At 48.0% G+C, this 18,030-nt stretch overlaps 1 protein-coding gene across 4 annotated transcripts in view; it reads left to right on the forward strand.

Moving 5' to 3' along the window:
- The window catches only part of Eml1 (EMAP like 1), a 169,390-nt gene that overhangs the window by 52,606 nt on the left and 98,754 nt on the right, over positions 1-18,030 (forward strand). For 2 of the 4 annotated variants that reach the window (XM_021178557.2, XM_021178554.1), the window contains exon 1: positions 2,313-2,759. The exons of the other annotated variants lie outside the window; for them this stretch is intronic. In XM_021178557.2, the coding sequence (XP_021034216.2) occupies positions 2,693-2,759 (67 nt within the window). In that variant the 5' untranslated portion in view covers positions 2,313-2,692. Of the gene's footprint in view, positions 1-2,312; positions 2,760-18,030 lie in introns of those variants that run through there. 4 annotated transcript variants of the gene reach the window in all.

Genomic DNA, 18,030 nt, shown 5'->3' on the forward strand with positions numbered 1-18,030 from the left:
CCTCCCATCTTTTATTGTTGTTGTTGTTTTGTTTATTTTGTTTTTTTTTTGAGACAGGGTTTCTCTGTGTAGCCCTAGCCATCCTAGAACTTGTTCTGTAGAGTACTAGCCTGGCCTTGAACTCAGAGACTCAATGGCCTCTGCCTCCTGAGTGCTAGGATTAAAGGCTGAGCCACAGCTTCTTTTTGTTGTTTCGCACTGAACTAGCTTGCCCATTAACTCACACTTTCCCGGGTCTGTGCCCCATCTTACTATGGGGATGCCAGGACTGCCAGTGGGAAACTACCCCACCTAGTTTGCTCTGGCCCTGGGCATTCCACTCAGGGCCCCACACTTGGGCAGCAGGTTCTTACTTCACTGGGCCACCTTCCCTGGCCCACAGCTCAACTCTTTATTCCAGCTATCCAGCATGTCCTCAAGTGTTTCTGCAAAGTATTGAGGAGAGAGCATAAAGGTTAGGAGGGGGGCAGGGGGGGAAAGAAGAGAGCTCAGAGTGAGTGCACACTGGCATTAAATCTGTCCCTTCGGAAACTCGCTCCCTTACGGATGCAGAGGAGCCACGGGTGCCAGGCAGGGGACAGCGAGGACTCTTGACTGCACCTGCTTGCCAACCATACTTGGTCTCATTTCCTTTCCCGCCCACGGACCATGAATGCCCCCAGTCTTTACCTGCAGCATCCAGGAATCCACTTCCCAACTACATCGTCTCTCCACAATGCTGCAGGTCCCCTGGAGGCCTCTGCCACCATCATGCACGTGGGTTTTCTCTAGCCTGGTCCTCTGTAGAGATGCTGCTCTACAGAGAAGGTATGACAGTGCCAACCTCCTGGAAGCTCTGTGCTGGCCGCTTCCTGAGGCCATTTCCTCTTCGGAGCTGCTGGCTTCCTGGCTGCTCTTTCCAAATTCTCTGCCTTGCCGTCGCTCCGATACCAACACCTCGCCAACTTTCTACTTTCTTCTTTCAACCATGGTTCACTGTGATCCCTTTGCCAGGGTCTCCCAGTTCTTGTCACTACAACTGCCAGAGTCCTAATGGAAGATTTGCTGCCCTGACTTGACCTTCTGCATCCTTCTGGGCCTGTCCTACAGTGATCTCCCCACAGCCCATCCTCCATCCTTCCTCCTTCTGATCAGCTGGGCTCTTGGTGTCTTGTCTCTAGAGCACCGACAACACACTGGATTGTTTGATAACAAGCCCTGACTCTGGCTGTCCAGCACCCAACCTGAGCCCTCTAACCCACCCATCCACCGATGCCTGAGTCTTTCTTTTGTCCTTCCATCTTCAGAGTCTGTCTTGTTCTTCCCCCTCCAGGCTTCTTGTCTAGACCCTTTCCCTCAGCCCAATCTCATTCCCCACATGTCTGCAACATGAGCCCCTCATTCACGTCAGGTTAGAGCTCCTAGCCTGAGAGCAGGCTCGCTCCTCTTTCTTGCACCATTGCCAGCATAGCTCTCCTTCACCCACCTGGCAACAGTTGAATCAGCAGCATCTGGAGCCCTTCTGTCTCCACCCACAACATATTTTCCACCAAAAGCCTTGTTTTCTAAGTGTGCTCTCCTTAGCTAGGACAGAGACCAGGCATGACATCTCTTCTACCTACATCTTTGAGGACCAGAGTGACAGATCCCATCCCTAGCCTTGTCCTCTAATGAAGTGTGAGAAACCTCAGAGCCCCGGAGAGGTCTGGAAGTTTTCTTGATAACTTTCTATTCCATTATTATTATGTGACTATTGTATTCAAGGTCTGGAAGTTAATACGGAAAACTTCAGAATTTTACCTCTAGTGGTCAGAACCCACCTTCGGCTCAAGCATCCCTTTCTCTCTAGCTTTCTCGCTTGTCACTTGGCATTATCTTTATTTCTAGCCATGGGGAGTAAGGTTCAGATCGATAACCTAGCTGGCGCTTGTATATATAGGCTGGGTGTGCTACTGACTCTTGGGTTTGTTTTTTACAATATTCCTAAGTTGACATTCTCTGCCTGATGGTGAACCTCGATCTATGGGTCTGTAACAATTTAATCTAAAGTGACAGCGTCATACGAGTTGGTCACAGAGGAAGGGGGATGGGGTAATCTCTTTCTGCATCCTTGGTCCCCTCTGGAATTAGGTACATGGGTTCTTGTGGAGTTACAAGCCCTGAGCTGGAGAACACGCAGACCAGGGGATACGCCTTGCTGGAAGTGGCCCGGTGGGAGGCGCTATGCTGATGGCAAGCGCCACCGTGGTCCAAATTTAGAGCAGCAGTTGTCCGGGGTTCCGGGGGACAGCTCAAGGGGGAGAAAGGGTGGGCAAGAGGGTCCCTGGGGTCTGGGGACGGGCTGTAAGCGTCCCTTGCCTTCTCTCCCTTTATCCCTCTACCCCCACTCCCCACCCCGTAGCATTCTGCCTGTAGATCATAGGAGCAAGGACCAGGGAGGGGACCAGGGCGGGGACCCAGGCGCGCCCAGCTCTGCGCCCCGCCCGCCACGTCTCCTCCGGACCATGCCACCGAGGCCGCCCCCTCGCGGGCAGCGCGGGTGGCGGGTGCTCGTTTTCGGCGGCGGCGGCGGCAGCGGCGGCGGCGGGCCCGGGTTGCTATGGTGACCGGCGGCAGCCACAGCAGGGCCGGCCCCAGCGCCAGCGCCGCGGCGGCTCGGCAGGGCGCAGTGTGTGGGTGAGCGCGGCCGGAGCGGGCGCGGCCCGGCCTCAGCATGGAGGACGGCTTCTCCAGCTATAGCAGCCTGTACGACACGTCCTCGCTGCTGCAATTCTGCAACGGTGAGCGTGGGCGGGAGGACAGGGGCACGGGGACCGAGTGGCGAGGGCCAGGCTGGGCCGCGGGCGAGGCCGCGCCAAGTCGCTCTGGTTCCCGCCGGCGCATTGTGCTGGGGCCGCGGGGCCGCGCTTCTCCCCGGCTGCGGGATCCCGGGCTCCCCCATACCCACCCCAGGCTCCGGTCGAGGGCGGATCTGTGGTTCCCAGAGCCCCAGCGGATGCAGTGGCGGAAAGCGCGCGCGAGAGCCCGGGAGCCCCGGAGCCGGGAGGCCCGGGCAACCTCGGCGTTCCGGGGACGTGTTGCTCTTTCGCTTCCAAACTCACATCTGTTTGGACGGTGCTGGATGCAGAACTCAGCAAACAAATCACTGCTGGAACAAAACCTTTGCAGGATGCACGCAGGGCTGGCTGCAGATGGACCTCCAGAATCCTTTTGGGGTCACTTGGATGGAATCATCACGGTTTAATGTGCTCCAGAGCCCGGGTGGACCTGGCTTAAAAGTGTTAGACCTTATTTATTTTGTTTAAGGCATCATAGATTTGTTTTTCCCTGTATGTGAATATGTGTGTGGCAGGTTTTACAGGGAGGAGACCACCGCGCTACCAATATGGCATCTTAAAAATATATAGAATCATACACATGCTGTAAAGATTTTATAGTCTCTGTAGCAGGGTTGGGAAAGATTTTTTCACTGCGCTCTGCATATTTTATCAGAACATGATGTGCGATAATTCATGCACAAAAGTTTACCACACTTTTTTTTTTTTTTTTTTTTGCATGTTGGGAGTTATTGCTTTATCAGAAGTTTGTTAAAGGGTGAAATGTGGATTTTACAGAATTTTCTCGAGTGCAGTCAGGATACATTTCAATCCCAGACCCTTGAACAACTGGAGAAAATTTACATTGCAGTTGTAATTGTCATCTAGGGAAACATTTCTTGTTTAGTACCACCTGTTTGCAAACGAGAGCATTAAGAGGAACAAATGTGTTGATTCACTCAATATACTATTTTTCTTTGGTGGAATTTGTCTTTTTCTTTTAATGACGATATATATACACGTACTTGGGTTTTTCAGCTTATGATTTTCATGTGGGGCAGATAGACTGTATTTGGTATTCCACCGATCACTGGGATGCTTTACAGTGTAGACTCATGGGAATGTTTTTGCTCCCGGGTAGGTTGTCTAGATTCTTCAATTAGCACTTTGAATAGTTTCCTTAATTGGCTGATAATCAATCACGTCTGAACAGTTACTTTTGCTGTCCAAGGTAGGTACAACCTTTAGCATAGTTCTGGTGGATTCTCATTGTGTTGGTTGTGAGAGGCATGAAGCTCAAAAAAAGGAATGATAGCCAGGCACAAAACCTTTATGTACCTGTATGTGGGCATATTATTGACAGTTTGACTTTGAGTATGAAACTGGACACTTTTTGTTTTGTTTTGTTTTTTTAATTGGGGCAGCTCTTCAGGGAAGGATGCCCAGGTTCTTTGGTAGCTCAGTCATACAGTTGTTTTATTTGTGAGTGTTTTGGTCTCTTGCCTTCTATCAACTGCCAGTTTAGAGATACTGGTATGATATTTGGCTGGTAATGAAGATGTGGGAAGGAAGCTGAAAACCAGCTCTTAACATGCTAGAGAGGTGACAAATTGAAGAACAAATAGCTCTAAAATAGAACAAGAATGGTGCTTTAAAACACACAAACAGCTGTTGAATTTACTTCCTTTGAAGAGTTAGCTCTGCGTTATTTATTTTCTGGGGTTACCTTAATGATGAAAGTTTAAAACCAAAGAGACTTTGGGGGATAGACATGGCTGTTATCCAGAGATGTCGTAGGAAACAAATGTGTTGCTGTGAAATTAGTCAGTAGGCTTTCATGAAGTGAAAAATATAAATGAATACCATTCAGTTAATTACGACAACAATTCGCTTGAAGCAGCAGGTCACAGAGATGCCATCTCAAAAAGAACTAAATGAAACATTGAGAATTTCACTAGGGGTATGGGGAAGAGGGTCCTTTGCCTTTTAAAGTAGAAATTTGCATCCCAATGGCCGGGTCCCAGCAGGGTAATATGTGAACTCACACATTTTCCTATGTCCAGTTCACCTTGTGCTTTTCAAAGTGACAGGGACTCAAAGATCTTAGCTGTACTGTGTGTGTCATCTTCAGGAGAGGCAGCACACAGTGACTGGATGCCACAGGACAAAGTGCAGGTGGGAGACACATCAGTGAGAGATGCTCTCCTTAGCAATGAGATTTCCAATCTTGCCTCTCAACTGTTTCCTGTTGTCCCCCGGGTACTTGGTCTTTACTGGCTGCCAACTAGGAAGTTCAGAAGCCTCCAGGCTCCTGAAAAGGCTGTCCATGCACATCATTTAGGAGTCTGTTCACTCGTTTAAGTAGAAATCTTGTACATTTTTTTCTTCTAAATATTTAGAATTTGTTAAGTGATCTGGGAATCTCAAACACATGTGTGTGTGTACACATGTGTGCATGCATATATGGGTGCATGCGAATGTATGTGTGTATATGGGGGAGTGGTGTGTATATGCACATATGGGTGCAGGTGTGTGTGTGTGTGGTGTGTATGGGGCAGTGCTGTGTATGCAGGTATGAGTATGCATATATGTGTGTGTGTATATATGTGTATGTGTATATGAGGGAGTGGTGTATATGTGTATGCACATATGGGTGCAGGTGTGTGTGTGTGTGTACGTGTGCATGCACAAATGGAGGCAGGTACATGCATCTCTGCATATGCAAGGGAAGGGCAGAGGTGTCTATCACTCTCTGCCTCACTTTTGAGAGAAGGCCTTTCTTACTGAATCTGAGGCTGGCTGTTTGGTTAGAATAGCTGGCCAGCAATCTCCTGCCCCCCAACTCTGGGGTACAGGTATGTGTCATTGCACCTGACTTTTATAGTGGATGCTGGGGATTCAAACTCAGGTCCTAGTGCTTGCATGGTTTACCCGCTGAGCCATCTCCTTAGCCCCACACACTGCTTCTTTTTTTTTTTTGGTTTTTTCGAGACAGGGTTTCTCTGTATAGCCCTGGCTGTCCTGGAACTCACTTTGTAGACCAGGCTGGCCTCGAACTCAGAAATCCGCCTGCCTCTGCCTCCCGAGTGCTGAGATTAAAGGCGTGCGCCACCACGCCCGGCTCACACACTGCTTCTTAATGTTGTAATGAAAACAGTTCTGGAAAGTGGGCCCTAGCATGTGCATGTGTGCTCAGGCCGGAGTACAACTTGAGAGAATAGGCTCTCTCCTTCCACCATGTGGACACCAGGGATGAAGCGCGGGTTCTCAGTCTTGGGGCAAGCACTTTTACCCAGTGAGCCATCTCACCAACCATTATTTTATTTTAATTAATTAATTAATTTATTTATTTATTTTGGTTTTTTGAGACAGGGTTTCTCTGTAAAGCCCTGGCTGACCTGGAACTCACTTTGTAGACTAAGCTGGCCTTGAACTCAGAAATCCGCCTGCCTTTGCCTCCCGAGTGCTGGGATTAAAGGCCATTATTTTATTTTTATTAATTCATTTTTATAGTTCTGGGAAACAAATATTTTCACCACACCAAAAAGTATCCATAGTAACCATTAGCAATTGGTACCCTAGCCCCTGACAACCATTAATTCTCTATGCATTCTGGATATTAAAATATATAATATATGTTTTTATAAAAGACATGTTTTAATTTTGCATATGTGCATTTCTGTGGAGGGTTATGTGATAGGAATTCAGATGTTTGTGAAAGCCAGAGGTGTCAGATCCCTTGTGTCTGGATTTTTGCATGTTTCTGAGCTGTTGGACCTAAATGCTGGGGCTCAAACTTAGGCCCTCTGCAAGTACACACACTTAACCGCTAAGCCATCTCTCCAGCCCCCAAAGATGTTTTTAATTGTTATTAATATTAAGTATGCACAATAATGGGCTTCATTAAAATATTTTTTCCCTGTTATGAATAATGCTATACCAACATGCTCACTTCTGTGTGGACATGCATCCTTATTTTCTCTTGGGCAGATAATTAGGAATGGAATTTCTATGTTATGTGATAACACTGGGTTTAATATTTTAATGAGCCTACCTGAATCTTCTGAGATATAAGTATCAAGCTCTTTGTCTAACATTCGCTGATAAAAGAATAAGATCCAAGAGAGACTAGAATAGGAAGGAAATAGAGTTGTAGGTCCATAGATACTTCTGTCTGTCAGCTCACCAGGAGTTCAGTGGGCAGACACTTGGCTCAGCAGGTAATCTCATGGCCTTGATTGTTTTCTTAGGCTGTTGAGCTGATTCTCCAAAGGTGAATCAGACAGATGTAGCTGCTCTAGCTGAAATAGAGAGCCCTCCTGTCCTGCCTCTGCCCTGCCCCTGGTGCACTGAACCTCTTGTGACAATGGATGCCCTCACTACTCCTTTGTACAGCTCAGACCATCCGGTCTTGTGTGGAGCCAAAAGTTGGCCCTCATTTTGTTCTCTGGGTCTGTAACAATCAGATTTAATCTCCTACATGTGTCAGCGGATCAGCCTGTGTTTGAAGCCTACAAGCCCTCTTCTAGATTCTTCTTTTGGTTAAACGTTAACATAAACAATTTGCAGGGCAAGGTGGTGCATGCTTTTAATCCCATTACTCATGGGAGGCGGAGACAGAGGCAGGTGAATCTCTGTGAGTTCAAGGTCAGTCTAGTCTACATAGTGAGTTCCAGGACAGCATAGACACTGGAGGGGGGGCGGGGGGGGGAGGTGGATTGCTCATTCTGCAACGTTCTAGACCCTTAATCTTGGTTTGTGCCACCTATACCTGCTTCCTTCTTTTTGCGTTGCTTTTTAACTTGATACAGGTGAATGGAAATCTAGACATGGCGTTTCTGTTTTTTGTTGTGTGTTTGGAGAATAGCATCTTCTGGTGGAGCCCAGGTTGGATAAGAACACTGAACCTCCTGTCCCTACATCCTGAGTGGTGGGACCAGCCTGTGCCACTCTGGCCAGCCCTGGCATGTTTACTTTTTAGTTACATTTTTTTTTTTTTACTGTTTGTGTGGGGCCGTTGGGGGCACCATGCTGCCCCTATAGAAGTCAGAGGTTTTCTTTTGGGGAGTAAGTTCTCTTCTTCTGCCACATGGGACCTGGGAGACTGGGTCACCAGGCTTGGCAGCCGGCTTGGCAGCCATCTTGGCAGCCATCTTGGCATGGTTGTTGAGTGGAGCCAGGCATGTCACCCTACCAATCCAGTCTGAGATGATATCGACTCCTTCTCTGGTCATACTCCACACTGCCTCAGTTTACCTAAAAGTCTTGTATTTTACCTGATTATGGCCAAGTTCTTGCCCTTATCTTTTTACTGTTAGTAATGGTTTTGTTTGGGGGGAATTTCCTTTGTAGGCTGTGCTCTCTCAAAGGACAACCCAATATAACCTGTACCGTGCTGTGAATAACAGCAGCACTCACTGGCAGTTAGCTTGGGGGCAGCACAGAGCTTTAAAGTGTATGGCCCTGGCTCACAGCCTTTACTTTCCTTATTCCCTTTGAAGGAGGTGTTGAGAAAAACCTTGTCACATTCCCTCTGGACTCTGTGTGGACAGAGTAATATGTCTCCTGCCTTTCCAAGGTGGCCAGGGCCTTCTTTTCTTGCTAATGACCAGGGCCAGTCAACCCTACTTGGCCTGCCTGCTTGAATTTCATTATCATGATAGGATGGTCTTTCCAGCTAATAGGTATTATTTTTCTCTTACCTTGAAATGGAAATTTGTTTTTGTTTGTTTTAAGGTCCCACTATTTAGGTCTTGCTGTTCTGGAACTCACTGTGTAGACCAGACTGGCCTCGAACTCAGAGATCTGCCTGCCTCTGCCTCAGAGCGCTGGGTTTAAAGGCGTGAGGAGCTGCTTCCAACTACAAATTTGTTTTAATTTCCATTTATTTCTCCTGTAAGAATTAACAGTGATTTAATAGTAATATTTTAAAAATTTTAATTGCATTTCTCTTTACGTGGTATGTGTGTGTGTGTGTGCGCGTGCACACATATGCATGAGTGTGTGTGCCTCTGCCTTGCATGTGGATGGAGACTAGAGGACAGGTTGGCTTGCAGAGACTGATTCTCTCCTTCCACTGTGTGGGTTCAGGGAACTGAACTCAGGTCATCAGGCTTAATGGCAGTTACCTTTACCAACGGAGCCATCTCAGCAGCCCCCTTATTAATCATCTTAGTCACTTCTGATGTCTGTAATACTGGTGGCTGTCTCTTAGCTATGACTTCTGGTCAGTGTTTCGAAATGACTAAAACTTAAAAAGTTCTTGCTGGATCTAGGAACTCTGGAGGACCCACCTGGACACCTGAGGCATCTCCAAGCCCGTGTTAAACTTTCACACACTCTCTCTCACTCGATGGCAGAGCTCTGACTTAGAAGGATAGGGTAGGGTCTCTGGTGGCAAATCAAAAGGGAAAGCCTGTGTGGGAGTGTGAGGGTGCATGCCCTGCCAATGGGAGGATGCCTAATTGCCGCATGGGCCCTCCACCCAGCGAGAAGCCCATTTTATAAGTAACCACAAGCATTTATGACATTATAAACAAGCCAAGTGTATGGGGTGGGGAAAAACCCCTAAATTGTGTTTTAAAAGCTATCACTAATCATATAGAATTTATTTCTGAGATAATGAGAGTCCCTTTCACACATGGGATGTATGTCGAAGAAAAGAGAAATAACGCCTGCTGTAAGAGTTTGTTCATGCCCTGAAGCTAGTAGCCTCAAAATTTGCATTGCTGAGGACACAGAAAACGGCTCCAAGCCTTGTGTGCTCTGAAGGCGTTCCCTCCAGTGACTCAGAGTCTGCTCTGTTTTGTAATTAGAAGTTTTTCTTTAATGAACAATTAGTTGTCCTTTTTAAAATCATGGATCAGCCAGGAGAAAGGGGGCAGGTTCTAGTATTGGGGAAATGGTCTAAACACTTTCAGAAAGACTGCTAATAAAAAAGGGGGAAAGCCTCTTATATGCTCTTATGACCATCGATGATGGAACCTCCAACGGCCTGACATCTGACAAGCACATTTACTATCCTGCTGGGAGCATGGCTGTTTCCATACAGACTGGGGAGTCTTCGCTTTGGTCAGCAGAGAGTATATGTCCTCTAGACAAGTGATTTTTGGAGGGGAGACTTTTATTTGTTTTTATTTAAGAGCATAGTATTTATTACTTATTTAAGAACCAGGTACAGGGGGCTGGAGAGATCACTCAATGGTTAAGAGCACCAGCTGCTCTTCCAGAGTACCAGGGTTCAATTCCCAGCACCCACATGGCAGTTCACGACCGTCTGTAACTCCAATTTCAGGGGTTCTGATACTCTCATGTATATACTCACATACGTACATATAGGCAAAACATCAATGTACATAAAATAGAGATAAATAATTTGCTTTTAACAATAACAAAAGAATCAGGTACAAGGTGGGTGTACACTCCCTATAATCCCAGTGGAAGGTAGGGCATCCAGGAGTTTAATATTGTCTGTACCCAGCGAGCTCAAACAGCCTCGGCTGTGAGATCCTACCTTACCACCTCCATCCCCACACCCATTCCCCACCTGCAAAAAAACCCAGGTAGACACGCTTCTGGCTTTATTTATTCAGAACTCCACCTTTCTTTAAAAACCCATGTGGAGTGGAAAAACCATACGTTTGCCGTGTTCTCCCAGGCCGCTGGTGGTCATCCTTCTTTATCCTGCTAGCTTTTTGGAAAATATTTAAACTCTTGGCTTGAATAACGACTCTGACAGGAGCAATCTGGCTTACAATATATATGATGGCTGAAGGCCCAGTGTACCACGACCCAAACCTAGGGGCTTCTCATGGGACACTTCCTTCAGGGGGCTTTGTAGTCAGAGGGAGGGGGGAACCAGCTGGAGGCCACAGGTCCCTAAGGATGCTGACTGTATTGGGGTACAGTCCTGGACAGATGGTGTACTCTGCTCTGTACACCCTTTGTAGAGGATACTGCCTCTGGAGTGCAGTTGAGGGTTCCCAGCTGTGGCCTTTCAGGCAGCACAAAGCTACTCTGGAGAAGGCTTAAAAGCTATTTGGTAAACTAAGCTGGTTTCCAGTGAACACCTACAGTAGGCTGAGGGCAATGTAGAGCTGGGAGATGGCTCAGTGGGTAAAGTGCTGGCCATTCAAACAAGAGGAGTGGATTTGGATCTCCAGCACCTATATCCAAAGCCAGGGACAGCAGTCTGCATCTATAACCCCAGCACTGGGGAGCAGAGGCAGGAGGGGCCTTGCTAGCCACCAGTCTAAGTAAAATCCAGGTTCAGTGAGAGGTCCTGTCTCAAAAAGAAAGTGGGGAACAACTGAGAAAGACCCCAGATCTCTGCTCCAGCCCCACACATGCACAGACACAGACACGTACACATATAATACACATATACAGACATGTGCACACATTAACACACTCATGCACAGACACGGACACATATACACAGAACTCACACATGTGCAGTCATGGACACAGAAAACACACAACCGTGTGCAACATGCACGCATATACATGTTCACAGACTCGTACATGCATAACACACACAACGAAATGTTCACTGCGTGGCCCCTCTAGACATGGAAGGCTTTCTGTTCTCAGCTTGGTCTGTGCCTATTTGGTTTGAAGGGCCTTCCCTATCTACTCCCTCAGCCGCCTCCATCCAGTCTTTGTGTATTCCACAAGAATGTAGGCCCCAACTGTGCACATTGTCACACTGTTCTCAGGCTCCAGTGACCCGCTGGGCCCTCCTGCCCTGCCCTTTAGGAAGCCCTACTGTGCTCATCAGGAGTAAAATGTCAACATCGTTTTCTTCAGTTACTTAGTGACCACAAAACAGCTTGCACTAAGCCCGCTAAGGAACTATGGGAGAGTGCTGCAGGTGTTAGGGCATCAGGGCACTCAGGAAAACTTGGCTGATCTTTCCAACCCACTCATTGCCGGCCAGTGGGCCAGAGGCAGGAGGGACACTCTGGAGCTGGGAAAGCCGCAGGAAGCTCAGAGTGAAGAGTAGAGGTACAGGAGGATGGAGTGAGGCTGAGGTAGGGGAATGACCTGAACAAACTTTCAGCTGGCCTTTTCTTTCTTTTTTTAGATAGAGATTTCTCTATTTTGCTCATACAGGCCTTGAACTTCAGCCCCAGTGTAATCCTCCTGGTCTTATCAATGGCCATCTCCTCTTCTGGGTAGATATTTAGCTCTGAAAGGTCACTGTCAGTGGTGCAGAGGGTAGTCTGGAAGAGCAAGCACAAGTGGATGTGGGAACCAGAGGCTGAAATCCAAGGAGAGGCTGTGGCAATTTATGCAGGGTGTGTGGGGGGTTCAGGAGAGACAGTGGGTGACAGCATCTGCACTTGGAGAGGGAGATGGAACAGCACCTGGGCTATGCGGCTCCTCTAAGGTGGAGACAGGAGACAGATGGATGAGCAGATAACAGGGTCACTGTTGGTCTGTGAGGGACTTGCATGTGAATTTGAGGTGCTGAGCAGACCAGGCCAAAGGATCTAGAGTCTCTGCCAGGATGGGAGCTGACACTTTGCCAGCCATCAGCACAAACAGTAATTACATCACCACCTAGAGAGCTTGAGACACTGGAGTGCCCTTTCTCAGTGACAGAACCCTGCAACTCCTCTCTCTGTCTCTTTGGCATCCAAGATCCTCCGGGGCATGCACACAGCATTCCTGGATCCTTAGGGCTCCTCCAGCTACTGTGCCTTGGCTCCCTAGTAGGTAAGGTGTCCTGCCTGACTTATGCTCTTCCCAGTCTGGTTCTCTGGGTCTTCTGAGCAGTTTTGCCTTTTGGCAGTGTCTGGCACAGAATGGGTTTCCTGGAGAGTGTTCACTGGGTCTATACCGGGCCGGCATGTCTTACAGTGAGACGGGAGAGCGTGTACACATTTAGTCATCCTCCCTCCCTGGGGAGCTGGTGCGTGCGCATGGACACTTGGAAGACAAACCCAGCAATCGTGAATGAGGGAGCATGAGTGGTGGCTCTGACCGAGTCAGCCGTCTCCAGCCCTCTCATACAGACGCGCGCTAGCTGGACACTCACTCACTAAGTAGAAGCGTTTGCTGAAAGCATATGGTGGTTAGCAGCCTTAGCGCGTTATTTCCTGCCAGAGTAACTGACATAATGAAGTCGCTCTTGGCAAAGTCAGAATTTTTAGCAGTAAAAAGGATTTGACTTAAATACCACCCCGCAAAGAAATTACATAACAAGAATTTAACACTTCTAAGGAAATTATGCTTCAGTTGGGAAGTGATTGGATGGAGTTGGGCTCTCTCTCTCTCTCTCTCTCTCTCTCTCTCTCTCTCTCTCTCTCTCTTTCATGCTATATAGTGTTTACAAGGTGTTTTAGCCCCAGTTGTAGGCATCCCTGTTGGGAAGCCTTAGCAATAGCGTTTATCGCTGATCATCATCTCTGGAGTGGCTTCGCAAGCACACCACACCCATAGTGAAACGCACACGGCTGCCGCTCCCCAGGGAGGGTGAAGATCTAATGGGGACTCAGACATGGAGGTTGGCAGGGCTTCAGACGGTCAGTGCCGTGGGGAGGGACAGAGTTGGTATGCATTCATGGCTCCCCAAGTCCAAAATCTGCTTGCTGGGCTTCTTTCCTGTTTCAGTGGAATAAAAATGTGTTCAGACTTCGTTTCATGCTTAATTTTATCTAACACCACAGAGTGACTGTTTCCCAAGTAGAGGTTGGCATTTGGGAGATAAGATCCATGTTCTCTTTATCCAGCAGAGAGTGTGCGCTCGTGTGTGTGTGTGTGTGTGTGTGTGTGTGTGTGTGTGTGTAGGTTTAGCAGAGCAAGAGAGAGCAGTCCCCCTGTTGTGGACTGTGTCCCTAATCATCAGGAGTTGGTTTGTGCACTTTGCATGTATTTCCTTGGTTGATTCTGACAACAGGGCTCCGGAGTGGCTACTCTGTGTCCATTTTGTTGATGAGGAAACAGGGCCAACATTTTAAGGAATTTGTTGGAGGTTAAGTTCAGAGCTAGGGTTTGAACCCAGGCATTCTGGCTCCAGTGCCTGGACCATACTGAATAGTAGGTTATGTTGGTTGAAGATGGTTCCGGAGACAGAATGGCTGTAGTCAGGAAGGGGGATGAGGAGGCAGCTTGAGTTTGGCCCTGGCCTGTGGGATAGTTGGTGCTCACCTTACTCGGCCAGCTCTGCTTGCCTGTCACCTGGTGAGCTGCCACAGGTTTTGGTACAAGTGTCATTATTGCTGCAGCCTGGATATGGATAGTGTTGGGCACACCCGTTCCCAAGGCTTCGTGTGCTGAAATTCAATATGGGAAGGTGATCCAATGGTGGTGATTAGAGGTGGGGACTTAGAATTAGCTGTGGTTGTTAGTTGGAGTCCTGTGATTGAATCTTAAGAAGAGGCATGCCAGAAGGGAGGGACACACACCACACTTACACACACACACATCATTTACCACACACACTTCTCTACATGAATACACACACACTTCATACTACACACACATACATACACACACACATACCACATATCATATACACATACATGTATACATATACCATGTACTACACACACACATACATAACACACATACCACATATCATACACACTTATATACATGCATACACACACCATGTACTACACATACATATACATACATACACATACCACACATACACATACATGCAAATACACATATACTACATTGCACACACTTACATACATACATACATACACACATTATACATACCAGCTCTTGTCTCATCACATGATGCTTTAGGCTGCCTTGGGTCTCTGCGTACCAGAGGCCATCACCGTGTGGAGTTCCTCACTCTTGGACCTCCAGATTGTGAATCAAAATACCCTCTCTTCTTGATGACTTATGTGAAGGTATTTATGGTGGTATGTTTTGGTAACAGAAAACTAGTGAAGACAACTGATATCACATATTTTTTCTTATTGTTGTTTGTTTTTAAATTATACTTCATCACACTTTTAAAAATAGAAGCCTTACTTGTGTCTGAATTCTAAGATGTCTTACAGCTTGAGCCTTAGGAAGTGCCTAGGCATCTCACTTAGCATCTCTGAGCTTCCTTCTGCCTCACAGCTCAATGGGGCAGCCTTTCCTCCCAGAAACCCTTGCACCCAACCACTTGTACTTTTGGAAGTTTCTGAACATGGCTGGCTGTCTTACACATATTCTTTCTTACTGTAACCCTGTCCCAGCCCCTCTCCTCTTACTTCAGGACCACTGCACACCATGGAGACCGGATGTAATTCAGTGCAGCTGTCTTGGTGTGCACCCTAACCAACCCCGAGCCATACCAGGACCTCCTGGAGGACAGACATCGGTCTGTGTCAGTCACTGTGTGGCCAGGATCTGCTTGCCCAGCCGGAGTGAATCTTTTCAGAGTGGAAATACTAAGCGGGAGCTTTAATCTTCTTAGAAAGCTTTAGCATCCTGCGTAGCTCTGTAGCTCTGTAGCTCTGTGCAGAGCAAGCACTTGCTATGTCTGGCTTCCACACCCCATCCCAAATAAACAAAAAGGCAGGGACAGACCGTGGCTCAGGGTGCCTGCCTGGTATGTGGGGCGCCTTTGGTTTAATCCTCAGTGCTGCCAAAGAACACTACGGTAGGATGGCTTGCGTCAGACACTGCTGTCGCCTCTGTAGCTGTGTGCGGAAGCTTCCGTTACCACTTCCAACTTGTTCGTTCTATTAACCTTCCGACTTTCCTTAGCCTAGAAAAACATAATCACGGCAAGACACATGTGACATAGAATGCTCCACCTTAACCATGTTTGAGTATGTAGATCAGAGACAAGAGTTCATTCAGGACCTGTCCATGGAGCTCTGTTTCTCGTCCCAAGGGAAAACCCTGGAAACTCCCTCTCCACAGAATGCAGCCCTGCTCTCTTTCCCTCCCCCTGCCCCCTATGGTGGCCTTCTACTTGGTGGCTGTGACTTTAAACACTTAGGGACCCCAGGTAAGCACAATCATGCACCCCCTGTCTTTCTGTAAATGGTTCCCTCCAGGACCCTTTTGAGAAACAATGGTCTCCTGAAGTCATGGGATTCCAGACCAAATGTCTAACTAATGATTCAGAGTCTGGTGTGGAGTGGGATAAACACCCATGCGTTCCAGCTGTCACACGCCACAAGCACGTGGACTGGACCACACGCACTAGCTCACACGCACTAGCTCACACGCCACACTCTAGGAGCCTTTGCCCAGCCTATGCAAGTCTGCAGTTTCACCTCTGGATTCTGAGGGCTAAATGAGCTTCGTCTTCTAACTAGGGCCAGGGTGTGCTCACACTCAAGAACAGCACAGGACATCGGGATGCTGGCTCTGAGACCAGCCTGTCTTGTCCAGCCATCCAGGAATCCTGAGTCTTCGGGGTTAAGCAGAGGAGAGACAGGCATATAAGCTGGGCTGGGAATTGGGGGTTGGAGGGCAGAGGTTTAAGCAGTTTAGAGAGCTGACGAGGGGCGCATGTTTGCTAAAGAGTCCCGTAACATCTGCTTTCGGATCCAGTAGCGTACATTCTCTCTGCACTAGCTCAGATACTAAGAAAGGAAACAGCAGATGCAGGGCCCGGGACGAAGGAGGATCTGGCTGCAGTCTTGGAATATCTCTGAGTTTTTCTCTCTTTCTCTGTCTTTTTTTTTTTTTTTCTATGATTGCTTTTGCACGTTTGGCACAATTTTCTGACACGAACGCCTGATTGGGGCTTCCAATTTCCAGGGCCATTTAAAGAGATAAGCAAGCAAAAGCTGCGCGTGCTTCGAAGCAGTAATCCTTGGAAATGAGCACAAAAGACAATGTGCGTTCTGTCTAGAACATTCACTGGGACTGACGACAGGTGACTTTTCCAGAGGCTGGGAGCACAGTCTATGCAGATAGACAGGGCTCAGTCTGTCTAGGTTTTGTCTGATGCTGTCGAGATGGCGAACTGGCTTATTTTTCCTGATCTCACAATTCTTGGCTAGAACAAGGCCAGGTGGCTCTAGCGCTTAAATGAGGAGACTCTTGTAAGTCCAGGTATGAAGAAAGGAACCTCACACTGGGTAACTTAAGGGGGTCTCGATAAAGACATCATTACAAAGGCTGAGAGAGGGAGGTGTGTGCGCAGTCAGAGGGTTAGAACAGTGCCCACACCTGGTGCAGAAGGCTCAGTCCAGGCCTGGTTCAGATAGGGCTGTATAGATGGAGCCATGGCTGAGCTATGAGATATCACCCAGGGAATTGGGAGGTTGGTCTCCTGGTTTCAATTTCTTTTTTTCCTACCGGTGGGGTCCACCAATGTAGCTCACGCAGTCAGCCTTCCTGTGTTGAGGATAGGGAAGAGGGTGTGAGACTAGGAGTGTGTGCGGCACGCTCAGGACGCCGAGCTTCATCTCCTAGAATAGGAATGCTAACATTCGGCCATGGCGGCTTTTATCTTGTGCTGACCACTGCAGCTAGCTGGCTCCTGAGTGCCGTCAGTTGGCCTGACTTGTCCATGTTTCCAGTACCCATAGTGGCTATCTCATGAATGTTGGATTCCGGTGACTCACCACATCTCCCCGAGTTGTGTGTGCCGAGAACACCTTGGCTCCAGGGTCACACCTAACCCTTGTTGCTTTCCTGTTCTCAAATGCGTGCTGATTCCTCAGACCTCAGCTTCAGCCTTCCTCCTGGGCCAAACCTTCCCTCATCCCACAGGTTTCTTCGAAGCAGATGTCATTGCTTCCCAGCTGGGATTCACACACCCTGTAACAGCGCTGGCTCCACTCTGTGTGTGGTTAGCGGGGAGCGCCTGTGGTTTGCTCTGAGTCGCCTCGAGACATAAAGTGACTATCCCCACTGCTCTGCATGATCCCTTGTCTGTTGGTACTTGTTGACTGAAAAACAATATCAAAATTATTCAAAAGGCTCTACTGTCTTTATCTTGTGAATCCTGAATGGAATCTGTCTTCGTCGTGTGAGGGAGGGAGTAACCCTCCTGATGACTGTGGAGTGGGCTGGGTGTGTATAGCCTGTGTTCACAGGTCACACACACCTGGCAAGAAATAGCATATATGATTTTGTTCCCCTATTTTTTTCCGCTCAACCTGACCTCTAAGTGCAGGCTAAGCCATGTGCTCAGCACACAGACAGTAATCTGTTCCATTTTTGGAGGGATTTAGTGAGAGATGAGACAGCGGATACAGAACTCCGTGCTTCTCCCAGGGGAGGCTTGGGGAGCTTTTTGAGTGAGGACGACACA

The sequence above is a fragment of the Mus caroli genome, chromosome 12, assembly GCF_900094665.2.
Source record: "Mus caroli chromosome 12, CAROLI_EIJ_v1.1, whole genome shotgun sequence".
NCBI classification, from domain to species: domain Eukaryota; kingdom Metazoa; phylum Chordata; class Mammalia; order Rodentia; family Muridae; genus Mus; species Mus caroli.